The sequence below is a fragment of the Rattus norvegicus genome, chromosome 2 (assembly GCF_036323735.1).
Source record: "Rattus norvegicus strain BN/NHsdMcwi chromosome 2, GRCr8, whole genome shotgun sequence".
NCBI classification, from domain to species: domain Eukaryota; kingdom Metazoa; phylum Chordata; class Mammalia; order Rodentia; family Muridae; genus Rattus; species Rattus norvegicus.
In genome coordinates, this window is record NC_086020.1 from 221743086 (window position 1) to 221764077 (window position 20992).

Consider the following 20992-nt stretch of genomic DNA (forward strand, 5'->3'; position numbering starts at 1 on the left):
TAGAACCCTTGTCTCCTCCAGCATCAAGTCAGTCTGCCTGATACTGTGCTTCCCACCATGATGATAATGGACTGAATGTCTGACTGTAAGCCAGCCCCAATTAAATGTTGGCCTTGGTCATGGTGTCTCTTCACAGCAGGAAAACCCAAACTAACACATCTTCCTAACTTAGTTTACTATGATGTTGGAGAAAAGTTATCTAACAAAAATATAAAAATTCCCTTTTATGAATGCCATCTATGGAGCCCCAAGTAAATCCTCAGTCTTTAGGGGTTTGGAGGCCACAGCATTCACTTCACTCTGGAGCCTTCATGGGTTTGACAACAAATAGAATTTATATGACTAGTAGGGGAAAGAGTTGGCATGGCCTGAAGGAGGGCACAGAAGTAGCAAACAGAAGGGCCATGGCACAGTGTGGGAAGAATCAGGAGAACATTGCCATGGGGAGCTTTGGACAGAGGAAATAGTGAGACTGAGGGAGGGGGAACTTGATGTCCAAGTCAACTATGAGAAAGCTGACAGGTAAGTTACTGCTTTGTGTTTATACTGTGATGACTCAAAGGACTCAGCCATGCTCACTATAATAAAATTAATTGTATTGGCATCAATGATCCGGTCAAGTCGAAGTCCATGGGCTCTGTGAACAATCACAGTAGACTGTAACAGGGTGTCTGAAGGAGCATACAATGGAGAATGCTCTATCCTTCAAGTCTCCAATATACTTAAGTGTGTCACTTTGTCCTCTTCTCAGGGAGATGCTGGAGAAAATGGTCCCAAAGGTGACACAGGAGAAAAGGTACAGTCTTGTGAATACAGAAGGGTGTGTGCAGGAGCCAGAATATTATTGAGTGTGTGTGGAGTGGGGAGGTGTGAAGGACAGGGTCCGAGAGAGGCCTCCCCATCAGAAAACAGTTCAATATATAAAGTGATTGTCCCATAGCCTGTCCACAGATTTAAATATCCCCGAAGCAAAATGGTTTGCCGAAATTTCTAGAAAATAAGTAAATTTCCAACAGTAAGTCTTTCAAGCCGCAAACACACCCGTGCGCCCGTGTGTCTTCCCAGAGACCAGGAACGAGCGTCCCTGAAGTGATTCGGTTCATTCTAGTTTGAGAAGTTTAGCTTTAAGTTAATAGCACTTGACTGCAGTGTTTATGTCAGGAAGTCTGGATACCATTCATGCTCTGCAGTCTTCCCCCTCCTTGGTCTTTGAAACACTGGTTAGCCTTTACAGTGCATGCTCTCCCAGGCCGTCTCTGTTTCCGCTCCTCTTGCCCACCAGTCTGTCATTGCAGTGTTTGCTCAAGTTTGTGTTTGGACATCCATGACATCATGACGCTGTGACATCAAAAGGATATTTTCCTTTTGGTTCCGTATAGTGCGTTCAGGTCCAGGAAGACAACCCTTTAGGAGGCCGAGTATAGAACGAAAGCAGATGGACTTTAGTGGGAAACAAGTGAGGTAACTGACAAAAGACAAGATGGGATTAGTCATTCAGGGTTACAGTGGAGAGTGAGGCTGCTCCATTTTGAAAATTATGACTGTACAGATGGATAATGGTTAGTCATAAAAGCAAGCTCGTAAAATACATAGAAAGTTATCTCTCTCCATCTCATAAATATTAATACAAATATGGCATCGGGGCGGAAACAAATTAATGTCACTGAGTAGCAACTGTTTGTGTTCAAGAAACTGTTTGAGTTTAGGGTCGATTTCCAGTTTCTTGGATACCGGGGTGCCTTGGCCTCCGCACTGTTGTCAGTACTGACTGGATAATTCTTCGCTGTGGAGCTGGCAGCCGAATCTTGGCCTCCATGCTCTATGAACTACCCTCAGAATCCCGTGTTAGAGCCGCATCTTTCTGCTGCCAAATGTGAATCTCGAGCTTCAGTCAACAGAACGTGGAAATGTTTAGTGCAAATAAGACCTGTGGATGCTCCTGGCTACTCTTGGAGCAGGGTTTGAAACCCTGGATGTGTAAACTCGGACGATGGTTTATTTAGCTTTCATCTTGTTGTCTGAAAGCAGAGATCACCAGCTTGCTCTATAAATTAATATTTTAGGCTCCGTGGGCCACATGGTCCCCGATGCAACTCCCTGGTTCTACTGTTGTAGCAAAATTCAGCCACGGAAAACGTGCAAAACAAGCGAGTGTAGCCACAGACAAAGTAAATTCTATTTCTGGGCTCGGTGATTTTGATATTACATAATTTGCATGTATTTTGTAATATTGTTGTTATTTTGTTTTTTGTTTAATCATTTTAAAATGGAAAAGTCATGTCTAGCCCAATCTTGTAAGTATTCATCAGGATTTGGCTACAGTAGGAAGCCTCTGCTTAAGGCCAAGGAAATACTGTACACAGAAGGCAGCTTCTTCAAACAACAAAATAACATATAAAAATTTGAACTGTACCTATGTGAATTTCAATAGAGTGTTTTATGCTTTAGAAGAAGTGTTTTGAAAACTTCATTTTTGGAACACAGGCCAGTAATTGCTTCTTTACTCACATAGGTTTTGAAATTTAATTTTGCAACAGTAAAACAATGTTTTTTCTTGAAAGGGCCCAAGTGGTCTCAAAGGAATGTTGTTCCGACTTTATACATTAATGCAGATCAGTGGCCACACTGACACACACATCATAAACTCTCAATAAATACTGACTTTCCCCTACCATGTGGAAATTAAAATCAACGACATGGTTGGTTTTCTTTTTCTTCTCTTTTCTTTTTTTCTTCCTTTTTTTTTTTCCAAAAATTTTACTGCTCTACTGAAATTAAGCACAAGAAATGCCTCGGTTAAAGCGGAAATCGTTTCTATAAACTTTCAATGGCTCTAAGCAGGGGGCTGTAAATAGCAACCCGTAACGTGTATAATATGTAATCTGACCTGCAGCGTTCGTCCCAAGAATGTAGTGATTGGAATATAATTTTTGATGTGTTTTTTAAACATTTCCTGCTCCTGTCATATAATTTGTTTCCAGCATGTTGGAAACACGCTTCTCGTGGCCTTTGTCTTCAGTATGTGAAATTCATTCATCGCTTTCCAACTCGCAGGGGTTAAAAAACAAGCTCCTTTTTAGGCTATTGATGTAGTAAATTACGTCATTGACTGATTCGCTTTAATGGATTTTTTTCCCCCCTTTTGATCCAACTCAGTGCATTCGGATGGTAAAGCGATCTGAGCTTTTCCAGACTGGTCATCTGGAAATGCTGGGGACTATAAAACCACTGGCTGGGCCCGGGCTTCTATGTGGCCAGCAACCCAGTACACAGCTTAAGAATAGTTCACAAAAGACTGATTTCGATCACATGTAAAGTTACTCTGGAAGCTTCCTACTCTACTCTTTTGGAGGGTTGATTCTGCCCACAAGTGTTGAAATGGACTTCTTATCCACTGCAAGCAGGTGCCATACCGCGCACTGCGGGGAAGGACCACACTGCCGGAGCCTGTGACGCGTTAGTTCCATCTACTCTCTATTGGCCTATAAGCAGAAAGGGCCTGCTACGCCCTTTCCTTTGCTCTGCTCCCGTGGCATCCAGTCCAGCGCATGCACTACCTCCTTCTTTAGCATCTTGAATTCAAGCTTCTGCCTTTTCAGGAGGCATATCTGATTTGCACTTACCCTCCGCTGGAGGCCTGTTTCAGGGGAACCTCCCAGGCCGTCAGTCCCTGGTCCTCTCTAACCGGCTCAGGCCGCTCTCCGTTTAGATGCTTGCTTTCTGCCTTCCTCTTCCCAGGCCTCATCGCCACAACTCCATCTTCTAGCTTTGTTCAGTCTTCAATCCTCTGAAGCTTGGATTTACAAGTCGTTTCCTGCGAAAGCGCTTTACTCTCCCAAACTGCTTAGGTCATCCCCTGTATACTTGAATGGTGCTCTGTAATTCTACTCATGACAAGACAAGGACTGTACTTCAGAGTAGTTTCCTTATTACCTGGACGCTGAGCTCACTAGAAAAGGAACAGACAAACCCAAACCCACAGGATGCTGTGGTAGCACATAGTTTTTAAAAGCCACGCTATCGCCTTCTCCGGGCAGGCCACACTCGGGGGGGGGGGGGGGGCTCCACCAATCGCCAACTGGGTCTCTGACTCCTGGGAGCTGCGATCATTCCTCCAACCCCTCACAGTTAGCGCCACCAGACCTCTAATCACCGCCCACCTGAGTCACCGAGGACGGAAAACACCAGACAGCCTTCCTATTTTAAAGCTAACCAGATAACTCAATGGCTGGGCGAAGAATAGCCTCCCGCATCCTCCTTAGCCTCTGCTGCCTGCAAACTATCAGTGCCTGGAGACCAAAAGGTCTCATGCTCCTCTCTCCAAAGCCTGGCCGAAAAGCCGCTTCTCTGTATCTTTCCTTCCTCTTCCTCCTGGGACCTGGAAATCCCACCTCTACATCTTCACCCAGCGATTGAATTCTGCCATCTTTATAGACATAATCAAGAAAGAAATAGAGAACCAGATTTTAGTTGTCAGCCCCTCCCACTACATACTGTCTAGTTTAATTGTTTTGTTAGTCTGATAGAATCCCCTGACACAAAAATTAAGGGGAAAGGGTCTGTTTGGCTCCAAATTTGAAATTATAGTTCATCATTGTGGGGAGGTCAAGCCTTGAGGCAGCAGGCCACATCCATGTGCAGTCAGGAGCAGAGAGCAGTGGATGAGCGTGTGTATGCCCACACTTACTCTTGTCTTCCCTTCCCATTCCTTCCAAGGCTAGCCCGTGAAATGGCACTACCCACATTCAGATGGGCCACTGTCCCTAAATTAACCCATTTAGGGCAATCTTACCTAATCTAAACAATTCTTATTTGAAACTCCTTTCCCAAGTGCTTTTGTCTTGTCAAACTGAGAAAACTAACCATCACAACTTGACACCCAAGTGCGTCGTTTTTTAAACCATAGTCTTCCAACCTTTGTCCCCAAAGTCAACCCAAAAACCTTAAGATGTCAGCCTGTTCTAGTCCCAGGGCTAGTCAAGATTCCTGGAACATTGTTATAAGATAATAAATGCTGCGTGAAAACTATTTTTTCTTTTACCTTGAATGAGTTCATATTTTCATTGAATGGCAGAAAGGTTCTGTAGCCTACATTTGTTTATTCAGTCTTTATTAACATAGACATATTTAATTACATATACATTACATAGATATGTTTAATTACATATACATTACATAGACAGATTTAATTACTTGCCTAGCACTTACTATGTTTGAAAGTAATCACGTACAAAACCTGTTCTTTGCTGAAAGTGAAATACAGTAAAATCGCTGGGTGTAGCAGCATTTGCCTTTAATCCCATCGCTTGGAAGACAGAGGCAGGTGGATCTCTGTGAGTTCAAGACCAGCCTGGTCTACATAGTGAGACCCTGCCTCCATGGTGGGGGTAGCAAAATAAACCAAAAACATCAGTAAAGTCAAGTTCACTTATCTCATCAAACCCTTCCGTCTGTTGCTTACCCCATGGACTAGTGACATTTCTATAAACCAGAAAATGGAGGACCGGTTCCTTCTTTCACTTGGGGATGGGATTGTAACCGTTCCCAGCTTTACTTCAGCTAATTAAAAACATTATCCCGTCCAGCAGTTGCCTGACTCTTAAAAGTTACAGAAATTCCTGGAGATGTTGCTGTTCTGAAACTTTAAAAGAGGAGTGAACTCAGACTATGACTTGTCTATCAAATGAAGCCGCTCAGATTTCCACAGGTAAACCAGCCTTTCACAGGCTGGACCTCTCCTTCCCATCGGATTGCTGTGAGAACGAAATCTAGACTTTATCCTCATAGAGTGGGTTAGCCAAACACTTTGCATTAAAATGCTGAGGGGCCCAAGACCAAAGTTAATACAAGCGGCTACCTTTCTTTCATTTATACATTTTCTCTAACCTGGATGGTCCATTGTCAAAATGATAGAAACCAATAGTCCTTTTCTTCTTCTAGTAAAAGGGACAAATATGGAAGGACAGCAGAGGGAGCTCAGAAATGCACGCCACTAGTAGCTGCTATAATTTCCTCATCCACAGAGTGGAAGTGACCTCGCCTGCCCAACTGCATGAGAGCTTAATGTAAAAATAAGACAGAAGGAGCTTTGCAAAGGCCAAATTGTTTTTATTAGTACAAAGGTCATATTGTGCAAAATATTGCAAACCGGTTCGTTAATGTTGATAGGTCCCAGACTTAGTGCAGTAGAAATAGAAGCGAGTATTACTTTCTTCGCCACATTTATTACACCCCCCATTTGGAACTCATTTGAATGTTAATGGCTGGGAAGAGGAGACTCGTTCATTCAATATTTAGAGTCCGAGTCTTTGTTTAGCCACATTTTAATTTTTTTCCTTGGGTAATGGCAATTACAGATGTCAAAGAAATTCACATGTGTACTTTCTTCTCAACAAACTAAATTTATTGTTTCCTTCTCCTTCCTAAGTCCCCCCCCCTTTTTTTCTTTCCTAAAGACCCTTTTTCATTTCCATCCTTGACTGCTGACCCGATTTTTAAAAAACCGGTTTTTAGACAGTCGTTCACTCATTCCCCATCTGTGCGTTGAGCATATACCATAGTCAGACACAGGATGCAAGCAGAGGCTGTCTGCTGACAGCCAGGACGATGGATGAGCAGGCAACGTCAACAGATAATCACAGCACGAGCTGTGACAGACCCAAACTAAGCATGAAGCCACACACCGGGGTGTGCTCACAGCGGGTCACATGTGGGGTGAATCCGCGAAGGGTTCCTTGAGGGAAAGCCACGCAAGCCAAGACCTAAAGCAGGAGTAGTGCCATTGTGGGAAAATGTGAGCAGAAATGAGGAAAGGGGCCATGTGCCAGTCAGCACACAGGGGCCTGAGATGTCCGTCCATCTGTCCGTCCATCTGTCTGTCTGTCTGTCTGTCTGTCTGTCTGTCTGTCTGACTGACTGACAGACAAAGAAATCGGTGAGCAGCTTCTGGACTCTAGAATAAGCGAATAGACCCTCGGGGCTGCTTGAGTATCTGTGCAGAAGAGAAAACCGAGGGACACTCAGTTTTCCCTCAGATCTCCTCTTCTTTTCATTTTCTTGATAGTCATGAGTCACGAATGGCCAAGTCCCCTCCTTTTCTTTTCCTTCTTGCATATTCATAGGATGGAGAGGACTAGAAGGAGGTTGAGAATCGAGACCCGTTGCTGCCTCACTCACAAACAAGTAGCAGTCTCACCTCTTTCCCGTCTGCATTGGTGCTATCCTTACGATAGTGTGCTTCCCAGAGTGGAGCCATCCTGCATGGAATCTGGACAAACTCGGTCTCATTTTTAAAACCAGACTCCTCTCTATTAGCCATTCCTTTATCCACCTCTGTGTCAGAACTAACAACTAACTAAAAACCTTAAAGGTTTTTTTTTTTAAGTTAAAAACCTTTTGGAACCTATTACCTTAGCAAACCACTGCCTTCCACCAACCCAGAAGCTTAGAATGGCATCAGACAGCATCTGAGGCCTTTAGAAAAGCTTCCCCCACCTGGTTGTAACCACCTCTCTGATGTACCCATCAATGTATTTTAAACTTGCCTTGATTTATGACTTTCTTTGTTCTGAAAAAGACATAAAGCTTCATGAAACTGCTTCCATATTGGATCATGAAGTTTGGGGTGCCCTAAATCTGTATTCCTGGGCACAGTCACTCAGAATGGCCCCAGAATAGACTATCTCTTAACCTTTTCAAAATTAAAAGTCAGATTCCCCCTCAAGACTCTCTTAGCCCCTCCACACAAACCATCCATCACCCTGCGTCTTCCCAGTGACCGAGCTACAGTGCCAGGACCGGAAATCAGGAAAAGGCATGTTGATGCTTCACGGTGGAAATAAACTCATCTGCAGCATGGCTTTTGCAACTCAACCCCATTAACCCTTCGACTTCATCTGTTGAACCTTGACCTTCCAAAGACCAAGAAGGGCAGCAGCTCCCTATAAATGATAGCCAGTGACATTAATAAATCCCAGAAGCTGAGAAAACAAAGTTTCAAGTCCCTAAATTCATTGCCTCAGAATATACTTTTTAGCATCCTATTAAGGGGATAGCTCACTGTTTGTATAGTTTAATTGATCTCAAGGAATGTAGTCTTTTCGTGGTTTGCATTCAAAGCAAACCCATGATTTTAAGCAGGTCATGGCTTCTCTTACATGCCAAGACCATATGATGGCTGGGCCCATTAGTCCTAGAGTTTCTCTGAGCATCCAAGTGGGTAACTGCTGCCTATGCATTTGTGTTGTTTCTCAGTACTCACGGCTTAATCTCTCATGGGTTTCATTTTAGGGTGACCCTGGATCGTCCGCTGCAGGAATTAAGGTAACTATAGCCTGCATACATTCGTACCATGGCAATCATGGTTTTGACTTAATGAGTCTCTTTTCTCGTCACTTTACCGCCATTAGTGGTAATGGTTCTGGTCCAATTCTCTGACAACAGCTTCCAGACACAACAGGGAAATCCCAGGCAGCCTTCCTAGAAGGGCTTACCGTCTCTGCTATGTTTCCTTGGTTTCCAAGAGATATAGATTTATGTGTGAGTGCAAGACAAGCCCACAGCAATTTCCATATATGTAGTGCAGTGGAGAGTAGGAAAACGATGTTCACAAAATACACATAATCGAGTAGGAGGTCGGATCATTACTGCAGAACTACCCAAAGGCCTAGTGGTTTTCGACTTCTCTTCTAAGAGTGCATGTTTCATATTTGGTTTTCTTTGGCCAGGGAGAACCTGGAGAATCTGGTCGTCCGGGGCAGAAGGTAATGTCTCCCTATCTTTGGCATGTGCTTTGCATCTGTCTGTGACCAGTGTTTCACGTTGTTGCCATCTGATAATGAAGTGTTTAATGCACAATGGTACAGTTTTCATGCTTTGCACCCTGTCACTGGTTTCTCTCCATTTCAAACGGTCTCGATGCCAAGCATAGCAAGGTCTGAAAACCAACTCTGTAAGTGCTCAGCTGTCCGGAACTCACAAATCTCAACTGAGTTAGGAAGCCAGGAGTGGCCTTGCATGCTTAAACGTCATCTGCACGTCCCTACCTCTTCACAAGAAGAGATGGTGAGTGTGCACCAAACCGTCTCAGTGGAGAATGATGGACAGTTCTTTCTGAATGTTCCTCCTCCTCCTTTCATTGCTGATGCTTTTCCTGCTGACTCGTGTATGACTCTAACCTGTGCCATGAATGTTGCCTTATGGAAACTAAACTCACCTAAGGAACTAATGACCCTAGCCACATCAGTTTCACTAACGGAGCTGCGGATACAGTAAAGTCGCCATTTGTGCTTCTGCACTGAAGATGTTCACACACTCGTTTTTTCCATCTGAGTCTGGGGCAGGAAACAAATGTTAGCAGCATCTCAGTGGAGCATCTGCATCTCAAGTCCCAGTGTGGCCAAACCCTCACATAACAGGCAAAAGGAGATGTGACTCCCATGAGATTAGTGTCCTAAAACCATGACCCTTCCTCTGTGTAGTGGTAGCTGATGTTACAGACAGACTATGAATCAGGACATAGAGTGTGCACCTCGTTAGCAGAGAGATAACAAACGAGTCCTGTCGAGAGTCTGCCGTATCAGTTGATGTTCTCGAAGCCATCGAGAGAGCTTTGATTTAAACACTACGGATGGAAGTAATTTTTAAGGTTTTCGTATTTCTTAAACATTTCTCTCATTTAATAATTTTTTTTCTCTTAAAACTGAGAGTCTCGGAGTTTTGATTCATCAGCTCAACTCCAGGTGCGACCGAGCGCCTAGCACAACTCTGCAGCTCTTACTATCCTGGTCTGCGTCTTGATCGCCAGTTTCCATGTTTAAGAATCCACAGAAAATAGTTTAAATGAGTGAGCTGTAATAACACCCATCTCCTTCCTGGCTAATCTAGAGCGACATAACCTAGCTCTCCTTGCTAGTACAAGCCACACAGCCAATCACACAGACTCCTCTTCAATGTGCTTTGGTGAAATGTTTCAGATACCTTTTGGAGATGAGCCTTGGGTGCCACAGTGTTCTTTCCGTGGCTGATTTTTCTCTTTGAGAAACTGCTCAAACTTTTCAGTACATGTGACTTTCTTTCCCTTCTCCTCCTCTTCCTCATCCACCTCTCCCCCTCCCCCTCCCCCTCCTTCTCCTCCTCTTCCTCCCGTAGTCCTTAGAGATTAACAATTTGACCTAAATTGTTCTTCAAACGTGTGATTTGCTTAAAATATATATATATCAGCAGGAGCCAGGCTTGGTGGGATATGCCTCTGACCCAGCCCTTGCAGCAGGAAGACCTGACATTCAATACCCACCTACCCTACTTAACAACAGCCTTAGTCCAAGGCAGGAAGGGGTTGGTGAGATGGCTCAGTGGGTAAAGGGGCTTGCTGCCAACCCTGATGACCTGAATTTGATCCCAGAATCCACATGGTGGAAGAAGAGAAATGAATTGTGAAAGAGTTGTCCTCTGGCTTACACACACACACACACACACACACACACACACACACACACACACACACAAATAAATAGGCAATATTTTTATAAGTAAAGGAGAAGAGTGCACCTACAAAGGATCTCTAAAACACAGGCCAACACATGCCTCATTACCCTCGTGTCAGCTCCACTGTGGAGACAGTACGAGAACCAGACTGACTGTCAGTTGCTTGGCAAAATATTGCATTATTATAATTATTTATAAAGATAACTTAGATTTCTTCTGGACATTTACAGCTGGCAGGTAGAAATGCTGGGTTCTCTTTGCATGCTATCAAAAAAAATAGATTTAAATTACATTTAAATGAGCTTTCATCTGGGTTGATAGTGACCTGAAAGAAAACTATACTTTTATTAATGTGTAGTTCAGATTCTGCTCTCCCTCACACACTCCACCTTCCCACCATTGTATGGCTGCCTCTGTCTAGTATTGGATTTGTGATAATTCCCTGAACATTGAAAACAGAGGATTCCCATGTTTGCTGCCTAGAGCCAAAAGCAGCAAAGGGACCCAGGTGTACTGTCAGCCCTGGACATTACCCATGGCATTTTCACACCATTGCAGGGCTGGCCTGTGGTGTTCAAGGGAACACTAGTTCCCACATTTCAGGGTGTTCCCAGAAAAAGTGCAAAATAGAACACGGCCCAAGCTGAGGGATGAGCTTTCCACTGAGATCCTGCCCGGTGTCCATCTTGAATACTATCATTGCAGAAGATGCATTTCCTCCCGTTTTTTTCCCTCGCAGCTTCAGCAGCAGCCTGTGTGGTTGACATGTGAGGTAGGGCTACATGTTGGCTTCTCAGGTCTCTGTAGATCTGTAAGGAATGAATTGTGCTTCACCACACAGCTCTTCCTAGCCTTTCTTAAAAGTAAGCATTGATTTTCCATCAGTACCAATGAGCTGCATAGGTACTCAGGACAGCTCTGACAGAGTCCCAGATGTAAGAAGCTCTCAGGCTGGAGAACAGAGAGTTAAAGAGGAAAAAAATAATAGAATCAGAAATATAAATAAAACAACAATCTGACTCTTAATTAAGACTCACATCTAACAAAATTTGAGCTATGGCAAAGGCATAGAAGGCAGAGTTAACTAAGACCCTCTCTCTTAGTTGGTAGGTTAAACTTTCCAGGATGTGAAGATGAAGAATTCTTTAGAAAGAAATGTCTTACTAAAATTGTGAGCTGCTCCATAAGGCAACATTAATGATACCATACACTTAATTACCACAGCAGGAATTAAATACAAACAAGCATGGAAAGATAAAAGTCTCCAACATTCAACACTTATGAATATCTGAAGTATTTAATAACATAGTTATGAATGACCACATGCATACACACACATGTAATGTAGTCCAAGGCTAAATATCCATCATTGCACATCTCATTACCTTATTGTTAGCCTTCAAAATGTATACATTTTTTCTCATTAGAACAGATTTTGTGTGTTAAGCATGTATATGTGTGAATATAAATAATTTAAGGTGGCTATGTGGTCCTTTTAAGTTGGTAGAGAAAGGGGTGGTAGAGATTCTTCTTAGAAAATAATATTGTAACCTATTTATCTCCACACATACTTCAGACGAGATGTCGTCATAAGGGTTTGGGAAGACTTAAAACTCCCAAATGTTATTGGTTGTAAGTCTTCATTGCAGTTTACTATTTTCAAAAACCTCAGGCTTTTTTAAAGCAAAAGATAACTTGCAGTAAAATATGCACACAAGCCCTTTCTGTTAGATCCTGTTAATGTGACTGGATAAAGGGTAAAAGAGAAAAGCCGTGCATTGGGTTGTGTCTTTGTGGAGTTTAATATTCCTAGACACGTGGTCTTAGGATGGAATGATAAGGAAGTTCGTATTCCTTTCATCTCTAGCTTAATTTCATTGAAATCATTCATTTACAAGACACACTTCTGCGGAGTGCTTTTTCTCTTACATCCCTGAAATACCATTAAGAAGTGCCAAGAGAGCCACCACCCTCTCATTTTGTCTCATCGCTTAGCTTCGGAAAATATCTAAAGGCTTAATATTATAATACCAGCACGAATTCTAGTTCCTCGTAATCTGGAAGGGCTGACAGTAGAGGAAGAGCCAATTGTTCTTAGTGGGTTCTCCTGGGTTAAGGATTGTGCAAGGGCCAGCAAAAAGGCGCAGCAATGAAAGCACTTGGCTAGCCAAGCCTTATTACCAGAAGTGGACACACAAACATGGCATGGACACACAAACCCTCAAAAGTGTCCTATGACCCTCACACATGAACTACTGCAGGCAAGCACCCAAGCACAATGATAAAAACATAATTAATTAAAAATTAGAGATTATGGAAGCACTTGGGCTACAAAACATGCCTCCTCCATCCACCCTCCTGGATCCTCTCCCTCAGCAGGAATGGCTGCCATCCCTCTGACCGACCATTACAAAACTGTCTAGTTCCCTTCAGCGGCACTTCCACAGATAGTAGATAACATTTCGTAGCAAATGTAATTTTTTTTCCTGATTCCTTTATCCTCCCATCGTTCACTTCAAGAGAACTTTTAAGCACTATAACCTCTTGTGCTTAAAATAACATAGAGGATTCTGTGAAAATGAGAAGGTTTAGCCTGTCTCCAGTGTGCCTACCCAGGGCGTACCACTTAATCTCTGACCTGTATTTGGGAACAGCTGCGTGGTACCATTAGCCCCACCCTGCTAAGCAGGGTCACAGTAGCCCAGCAATTGTCAGGAATCTAGGCTGGAGCCAACTATATTCTTAACCATGTATTTGTCTTCCGATCCTTCAGGAATGAAAAGGAAGTCTTACCATGCTTTTAAGTGAGCAGTATGTTTAATGTATACTGTTTTCCTGTGGCCATCTGTTCATCCAACGGTCTCTCCGTTCTCCAAGTGGGGAGAGCCCTGGAAGAGCATGCAGTATGGAAGCAAGCAGCTCCAAAAAATCCTTGGCCAAAGGAATAGTAAATGGGTCTTACCTCCTTCCACTCCCCTCCTATACCGTCTGATAGAGATGCCACGGGACAGGGAACTACAAGAAGAGGCAGGGGCCTGAGAAGTCGGCCAAGTGCCCGGAATGGAGAGTTGACTGAGCTGAGCAGTCTTGTCAGAGTAATTACTCCAGTTCACCAGTACAGCCCTTGTATATATTTCCTTTTGCAGAAGCTTGTCAGCGGGGCCATTTGCCATGTTGTTCTCTGATATTGTGACTGAGTAAATGTCGCTCTATAATGCTATGTGATTTTCCTGTGTAGGGTGAACCAGGGCTGCCTGGGCTGCCTGGACTTCCGGGGATAAAGGTAAATACTCCACTGACAGACTTCACAGAACTATAATCGAGAGTTCCCTATCCTGGAGGAAAGTAGAGGAAAAAGTAAATACAGGTTGTGAACGATTCTGAAGTTGCTTCAGTTGGTGGACTTTCTAATTGAAAATTGGACATGGGTAAAGTCGGCCTTTGCCCCCTAGACCGTACAGGTCCCGGCTGGCTCTATCATACATGTCCCTGGGATGAAAGTAAATTGCATTTCACGTGAAATCATGCAAGGTTTGTAACGTCCATGGAGAATAGGTCTTTATCTTTCACTGTAACTTTAATTTCTAGGAACCTATCAAATTTTGGTCAGAATTCATCTCAGCATCCCTATAAATCAGACACTCAGGCAACCATGCATCTGCTTCTCCATTAGGGAAACGCCTCTAAGAGGCCATGCCTCCACCTCCTGTCAGTCACTCTCACTGAGAAACAGAAACCACACTGCTAAAGTGTTTTAACACAACACCTGTACCTTCAACGGAAACTCTGTATGTCTGTTCAAATAAGTGCTTGAAGTTTAGGATTAAAACACTGTTTCCAGATTTAAAATTCTTTCCATTAATTAATTAATTAATTAATTAATACCCCAATATAAGTCCCCTCTCTCCTCCCCAGGCTCCCTCTTACAGCTCTTCCCTCCATGCCCCCCTGCCTTCTCCTCTGAGAAGGAGAAGTCTCCCCCGACATCACCCCCACATCACCCACCCCAGCACATCAAGTCCCTTCAGGACTAAGCCACTTAAAATGTTAAGTAATTTATTTTAATTTTTTTGAGACTTCTCCCAGGTCAACTACGAAACTTAATGTTCTATTACCCTAGCTGTAATTATTTCCTTGGAGTCAGTTTCATATAAATATCACTCAGAAGTGACAGGAAAACAATACGAGTGCGTCTTCCACTCTTCCGTTCTGTGTGCTGTTATAGTGTGCTAAATGAAGCTAGTCTGATTGGAAGTCCTATGGCGTTTATAATATTTGTAGGTGATAAAAACACAGAAGAAAATAGATCTTCTTGGTTGGCACTCAGAAACTCTGGTTCCAGTATTTTCTCAGCTTTTTCTCGATTACTATGAAAAGTTCAGATCATTTTAAATAGATGCTTTAGTCTGACTCTTGGATAGAAAATGCACTCTAAGAAAGTCAAAGTCACTTACCTATCATTTACTGCTCAGCAAGAATAATATCCTAAGTCGATATGAAAGTTCACTGTATAGAACTAATTTATGACAGTTCTTTAGTAACTTCCATGCATAAAAAATGACAGCTTGTTATAAGTGACAAGATCATCAATTCTTTATAATGATTTAAGGGCGTGTTTCTGGGTGTTAATTAGAACCTGGTGGCATTACAAATCATAATGAAGACATTTGAGGAAAAGGACATTATAAGGACAGAGATGTCCCTACAGCAAGAGCGCTGGCTAGTCAGGGTGCAGCCACTTGTCCCATCTCCTGGGCTTTAGACACTTTCTTGGTAAAAAAACAAAACAAAAAAAAAACCCAAAAAACAAAACATTATTTTTCCAAAGTGCAATGCAGATGATACACACAGAGGCATGAAGGCTTTCAGTGTTATCCTTGCAAATGTCTACACTGACACTTGGCCTGTCCCTAGTCACCCATGAACTATTCCGAAGGTCATGAACACTCGGGATGGGAGGGTTCGTGGTAACTTGCCACCTGCAGTTAAGTGCTTCAGTTCCCACAGCCTGAGAAAGTGCTGGAAATACTTTGTTGAGGTGGTGTGGCTCTGACACTGCCATCCTGTTCCTGTCAAGTGACAGCTCTGAAAAGAACCTGTCAGTTGACAGAAACCATTATTCACTGGAGATGTTTCTCTGTGTAATGGTAACGCCACGCTTGGGCCACTGTCTGGTGTATGAGAGCAACCGTGAGCTCTATCGTTTGCTTTAATAAGATATCTCTTTGCAGCGTCATTCAAGTGAAAGATAAGCTTTTATGATAACGTAGCAAGCGCTAAATGTAAGAAGTGAATAATTTTGGAGAAAAAGTCGATGTTAGAGCACATTAACGTAGTCCGTATTCACCGTACACCCCTCAAAGTAGACTTAAAATTTTATGATGTCACTTCATTAACTAGGGACGCTCCTTATCGATTGATTTTTTTTTCATCATTCTGCAATAGTGGCAAACCACAAGACAGTTCATTCCCATTTCATAGTTTAAGTTAACAGGATTTAAAATTAAAACCCTGTCGCATCACTACGGAACATGAGGTGACTAAAACATTAGTCTCCATCTTAGGCCTGCGTGTTTGTTTTATGCTTCGGAAATATCCCTGTCCTCCATGTCTGCCACTACCAGAAAGGACACGCACATGCCATCCATTATGTCTAGGACACTGAGGAAACCGTCCATTACATACCAGGAGAGCTTTGGTTCAACACCTGTTGCTCTCCGGGAATTAGCTGGAAACTTAATGAGCACCCACATGCCTTCCACAGCCCTCAGGGACGTGAACCAAGTGCCTAAATACAGGCACCAGACTCGTCTCGCGCTCACCTCAGTGTCCGGCTCTGAGAAAAGTGCTAATACCGTAGGCATACGTAAAGGAAGTCACTAAGACCAGGCATGACTTCATTTCAAACTGCTCTTGAGCTTCCTGCAGTTGAAAGTCCTCTTGCCATGTGGAAGGCATTTGGAATTCCTATTTCATGCATTCATGGTTCATATAGTGTCAAGATGTTCAACTGGGAAAATTAAATTATGTACAATGTACCATGCAGAAATTGATCTTCTGGAATGAGATTTGAGCTTAGAAAATTAGTTTTGTGAGCAAGCTTTCAAAAATGTTGGATGTTTCTTTTTTTTTCCCCCCTCAAGTATCTTGTTGGATAAAAATGATTGGGCCTACCTTTTCTGATATCAGATAAAAAGGCAATAGTCCAAGTTGTTATTTTTGAAAATCTTATTCCTGAAACTTATCTTGAAAAATATATCATTGACACATTCTCATGGTGCCACATCCTTCATAAATAGGCAGTGTTGACCAGCAATCCCAGGGCAAAGCGAATCAAAGCCTTCACTGATGGTATGACTTAGGGCAAGCTTTGTAATCTCTCTGTGCTTCAGTTTCCTCACGAGAACAGACAGTGACCATAGCACAGAGGTCTGCTGTGAGAATTCAGTGAATGAATGAATGAATGAATGAATGAATGAATGAATGAATGAATGTGTGCATAGCTCCTGAAATGTCTCCCAGCATAGAGCAAGTGGCTGTTGTTGCTCCTTCTCTTGGGACAGCTCAGAATATTGGAAATGTTGCTCACACACCAGTTCAATATAGTCTTTCCTCATGTAAATAATCTTAACCTGTAGAAAATACATCTAGTTATACTCTATATAGATAAAAATTATGGATCCTCCTTAGATGGATGAAGTAAAGGAACCATTAAAAACAATAAGACCGCCCATCCTCCCTGCCACCTGAGTGTATTCTGGGAGCAAAAGGCGAGTGTGTACAATGTCTGAGGATGCGGGATGTCCCTGTGAATATCCTCCTTCCTGGTCGTTCACAGGAAAAGCAAAAGGACAGCATAACACACCCCAGAGTGATGTTTGTCTTCCCGGGTCTGTGTTCCCTCGCTCAGAATGCTTGTTTTCAGCTCCCTCCATTTACCTGAGAACCTCACAAATTTGTTTTTTTCTTGATGGCTGAATAATTTCACATTATTTTCATTACCTGCTATTTGTATGGACAGCTAGACTGTTTCCAGTCTATTGTGAATAGAGCAGCAGTGAACATAGCTGAGCAAGTGTCCCTCTAGTGAAACAGAAAGTCTTTTGGCTGAATGCCTAAGGGTGGTACAGCTGGAGCATGTAGTAAATTGATTTCCAGCTTTTCGAACACTCCACACTGACTTCCACAGCGGCTGCACCAGTTTGCACTCCCGCCAGCAGTGAAGAAGTGTTCCCCGTTCCCATGACAACATTTGTTATCACTTGCCTTTTGTTTTCTTTTCATCTTGACCGTTCTGACTAGGTTGGGCAAGAAAAAAATCTCAAAGTAGGTTTCATTTCCATTTCCATTACAAAGCTGAGAATGTTGATCAGCTTCAAAACTAAGTCTAGGCCATTTGTGACTCTTCTTTTGAGAACTCTTTTTAGCTCCATGCCCCAGTTTTAATTGGGTTGTTTGTTTTCTTAATGGTTAGGGGTTTCGTTTTGCGTTAGTTCTTTTTATGTTCTAGATATTAACTCTCTGACAGATGTATTGGTGGTCAGGATTTTTCCTCCCTCTGTAGGCTGCCTCGTTCAAATAATGGTTTGCCATGGAGACTCACGTTTTAATTTAGGTGGTCCCTTGTCAGTGGTTGGTCTTCACGTCTTCCCCATCGAGGGCAGATTTTCCTTTTCTGTGCCTCCACACGTATTCCCTACTCTGTCAGACTCAGGGTATCAGGCCCTCGATCCATTTGGAGTTGAGTTTTATGAGCATAAAAGAACGAAGAATCGAGTTTCATTCTTCTACATGTAGGTATCCGTTTGGGTGTCAGTAATTATCTATTTGTTGAAGATGCTGTCTCTTGTGCAGTGTGTATCATTCGCCTCTTTGTCAACAATAATCAGGTGACTGTAGGGGCCTGGGTTTATATGAGAATCCTCAGTTCTGTTCCATTAACCAGTATGTTTGTTTCACGATAATACCAAACTGTTTTTATTCCTGTAGCTCGGTAGTAAAATGGAAACTCTGGAGCACTGATACCTCAGAAGGGTGGTTGTTGTTATTGTTCAAGATTATTTTGACTATCTTGGGGTTTTTTTCTATTTCCATATGAAATATTTTTCTAGTACCTATGAGAAATTGAATTGAAATTATGATGCACGTTCTATTGAATCTGTAGGTTGCTTTTTGCAGGATGGCCAATTTGATAAGTAATATTAATCTTACCAACCCATGAGTGTAGGAGGTCTTTCTTTTTTTTTTTTTTTTTTTTTTTTTTTTGGTCATGAAGTTTTCGATGTACAAGCCTTCATTTTCCTTGATTAGACACATTCCAAGGTATTTGGGGGTCTCTTGTGGATCATGTCCTTTCTCTAATTTCCTCTTCAGTGCGTCTATCACTTGTATGATTTTTATCCCAGGTTTTCAATGCTTGCGTTTATCTTGCAGAAGATAAAAGTATTTTGCTTTACCACATAAAGAAGTGAAGTTTAACCTATTACTGTGGTATAAGGCAGTAGCACACATGCACAAAATGGATTTTAAATAAGTGAATAAACAAAGCTTTTATATATAAGAAACAAAGTCAGGTTTTCAGTAGACAGGAAGACCTGTTACAACAGCTATTACATCAAACCAGAAGAAGCTAGTTAGGTAGCAACACCATTTTCAAGGTTCCCCTTTCCTTGAAGCTTAATGGTTTTGCTCTGGCCTCCACATTAGTGGAAATCTGACAGTCAGATCAAGAACTTAAAAGAGGGGGTTGGGGATTTGGCTCAGTGGTAGAGCGCTTGCCTAGCAAGCGCAAGGCCCTGGGTTCGGTCCCCAGCTCCGGAAAAAAAGAAAAGAAAAAAAAAAAAGAACTTAAAAGAGGCAGAGGGGTCTAAGGTGTCACGAAACTCTCTTACATCATAGGAAGTCCCCCCCCCCGACCTCGACACAGTTTTCAGGGGGCAGAGGCATTGGTTTGGTATTTTCAGGGTTAAGTGCCAGCCTGGTGCTCTGTGAGCACCAAAGGTTTCTTCAGAAGTTGGTGGAGGGGAATGCAGTCCGCCCCCTCAGAAACATCAGCACATCTCAAACCTGGCGGAGATAAATGTAGGGATGTAAAATTAATTCAGAGAGGAAAGGAAATAAGACACCCTGTCCTCAGTGGATGGGTGACACTGCGTTATTTGTTGCTTGTGACTACTTCCTGCCTACACGAACCCCACTAAAGACTTGAGTAACTTGAAGCCCATCAAGGAAACCCATGCAACCAAAAATCGGAGATTTTTAGCAGCCATAATGAAGCTTCCAACCACGTCCTTCATGGTGCAATTCTGCTAAGACCAAAAGAAAACATACACACACACACACATACACACACAGAGAGAGAGAGAGAGAGAGAGAGAGGGAGAGGGAGAGGGAGAGGGAGAGGGAGAGGGAGAGGGAGAGGGAGAGGGAGAGGGAGAGGGAGAGGGAGAGGGAGAGGGAGAGAGAATCAAAAGGACAGGTTAGTTGGCTTTAAATAAATCTGCTATTAAGTTCATTTTCACCAGAACAACTAAGATGTTTTAATTTATACTAAGATTTGATCTTTATGAGAAATAAGTGTTTTAGGGGCAAACTCTGCTTTACCTTTATAATTTCAGAAATCAGTCATTACCAAAACTGGCTTCCTAGCAGTTCTTAGCATAACAAATGTTATTGCTATAATTCTCAAAAGCAGGTATCATGCTGACTTGAATTCTAATTATCCTTTAAGCAAGAAGAGCACTGTATGGCTAATGCATCCTGTGTCAAGACATATTAATCAACATTATTGGGAATGCTTTTAGCACCCAGGCAAATCAGCACATATTTTTCAAACCCCGTTGTACTATTTTGGGGGACAATGAAAATCAGATCTGTCCAGGAATTATAAATATCAGGGAAACCTGACTTGGTCTAGAGAGAGTTTTTAGACAGGTTAAGAAAATGATATATTTTACTTCTCTAATTGATAGTGACTTATAAAAATAAAGTAAATAGTAGTAAATGAAAAACCAGATATTTTTCTGGGAGTGAGAACTAATCAGTTAGGACTTTCTGGCCACCATTCTGCCTAACAGATGGTATGTTCTGGAAGTCTACATAGAAACATCTGGCAAGCCATTTCTGTGTAAATGAAACTGCCCCCTCTCTCTATCTCTCATCCTTCCTTTGTTCATTGGACTAACAACCCCTGCTAAGGACTTGTTGACTCCTCTCACCTCTCTGAAGACGATCCTAGTGACCATTTAGAAGGTAGGGTGAACCCATCAGAGATACACATGCCCCTGCCACTCCTGAAAGGTCAGTTAAGATTTTATTATGGAATTCTAAGGCTTCGTGAAATCTTTAGCAATCATTAGATTTCAGAAGAGCCATGTTCCTAAAAATCTCCCAGCTTTGTGTTTTTGTAATATAGATGGGCAGTGGTTGCTGGACATGGTTGTTGTCATGGGTGACAGACAAGACTGTAGTGGTCATTGCTCTTGTGGTGTTGGGCGTGGCTGTATTG

At 42.5% G+C, this 20992-nt stretch overlaps 1 protein-coding gene across 1 annotated transcript in view; it reads left to right on the forward strand.

Moving 5' to 3' along the window:
* Positions 1-20992, forward strand: part of Col25a1 (collagen type XXV alpha 1 chain) — a 399159-nt gene that overhangs the window by 313708 nt on the left and 64459 nt on the right. Inside the window, exons 15-18 of the mRNA XM_063282749.1 lie at positions 752-796; positions 8290-8322; positions 8727-8762; positions 13724-13768. Of these exons, the coding sequence (XP_063138819.1) occupies positions 752-796; positions 8290-8322; positions 8727-8762; positions 13724-13768 (159 nt within the window). The remainder of the gene's footprint in view (positions 1-751; positions 797-8289; positions 8323-8726; positions 8763-13723; positions 13769-20992) is intronic.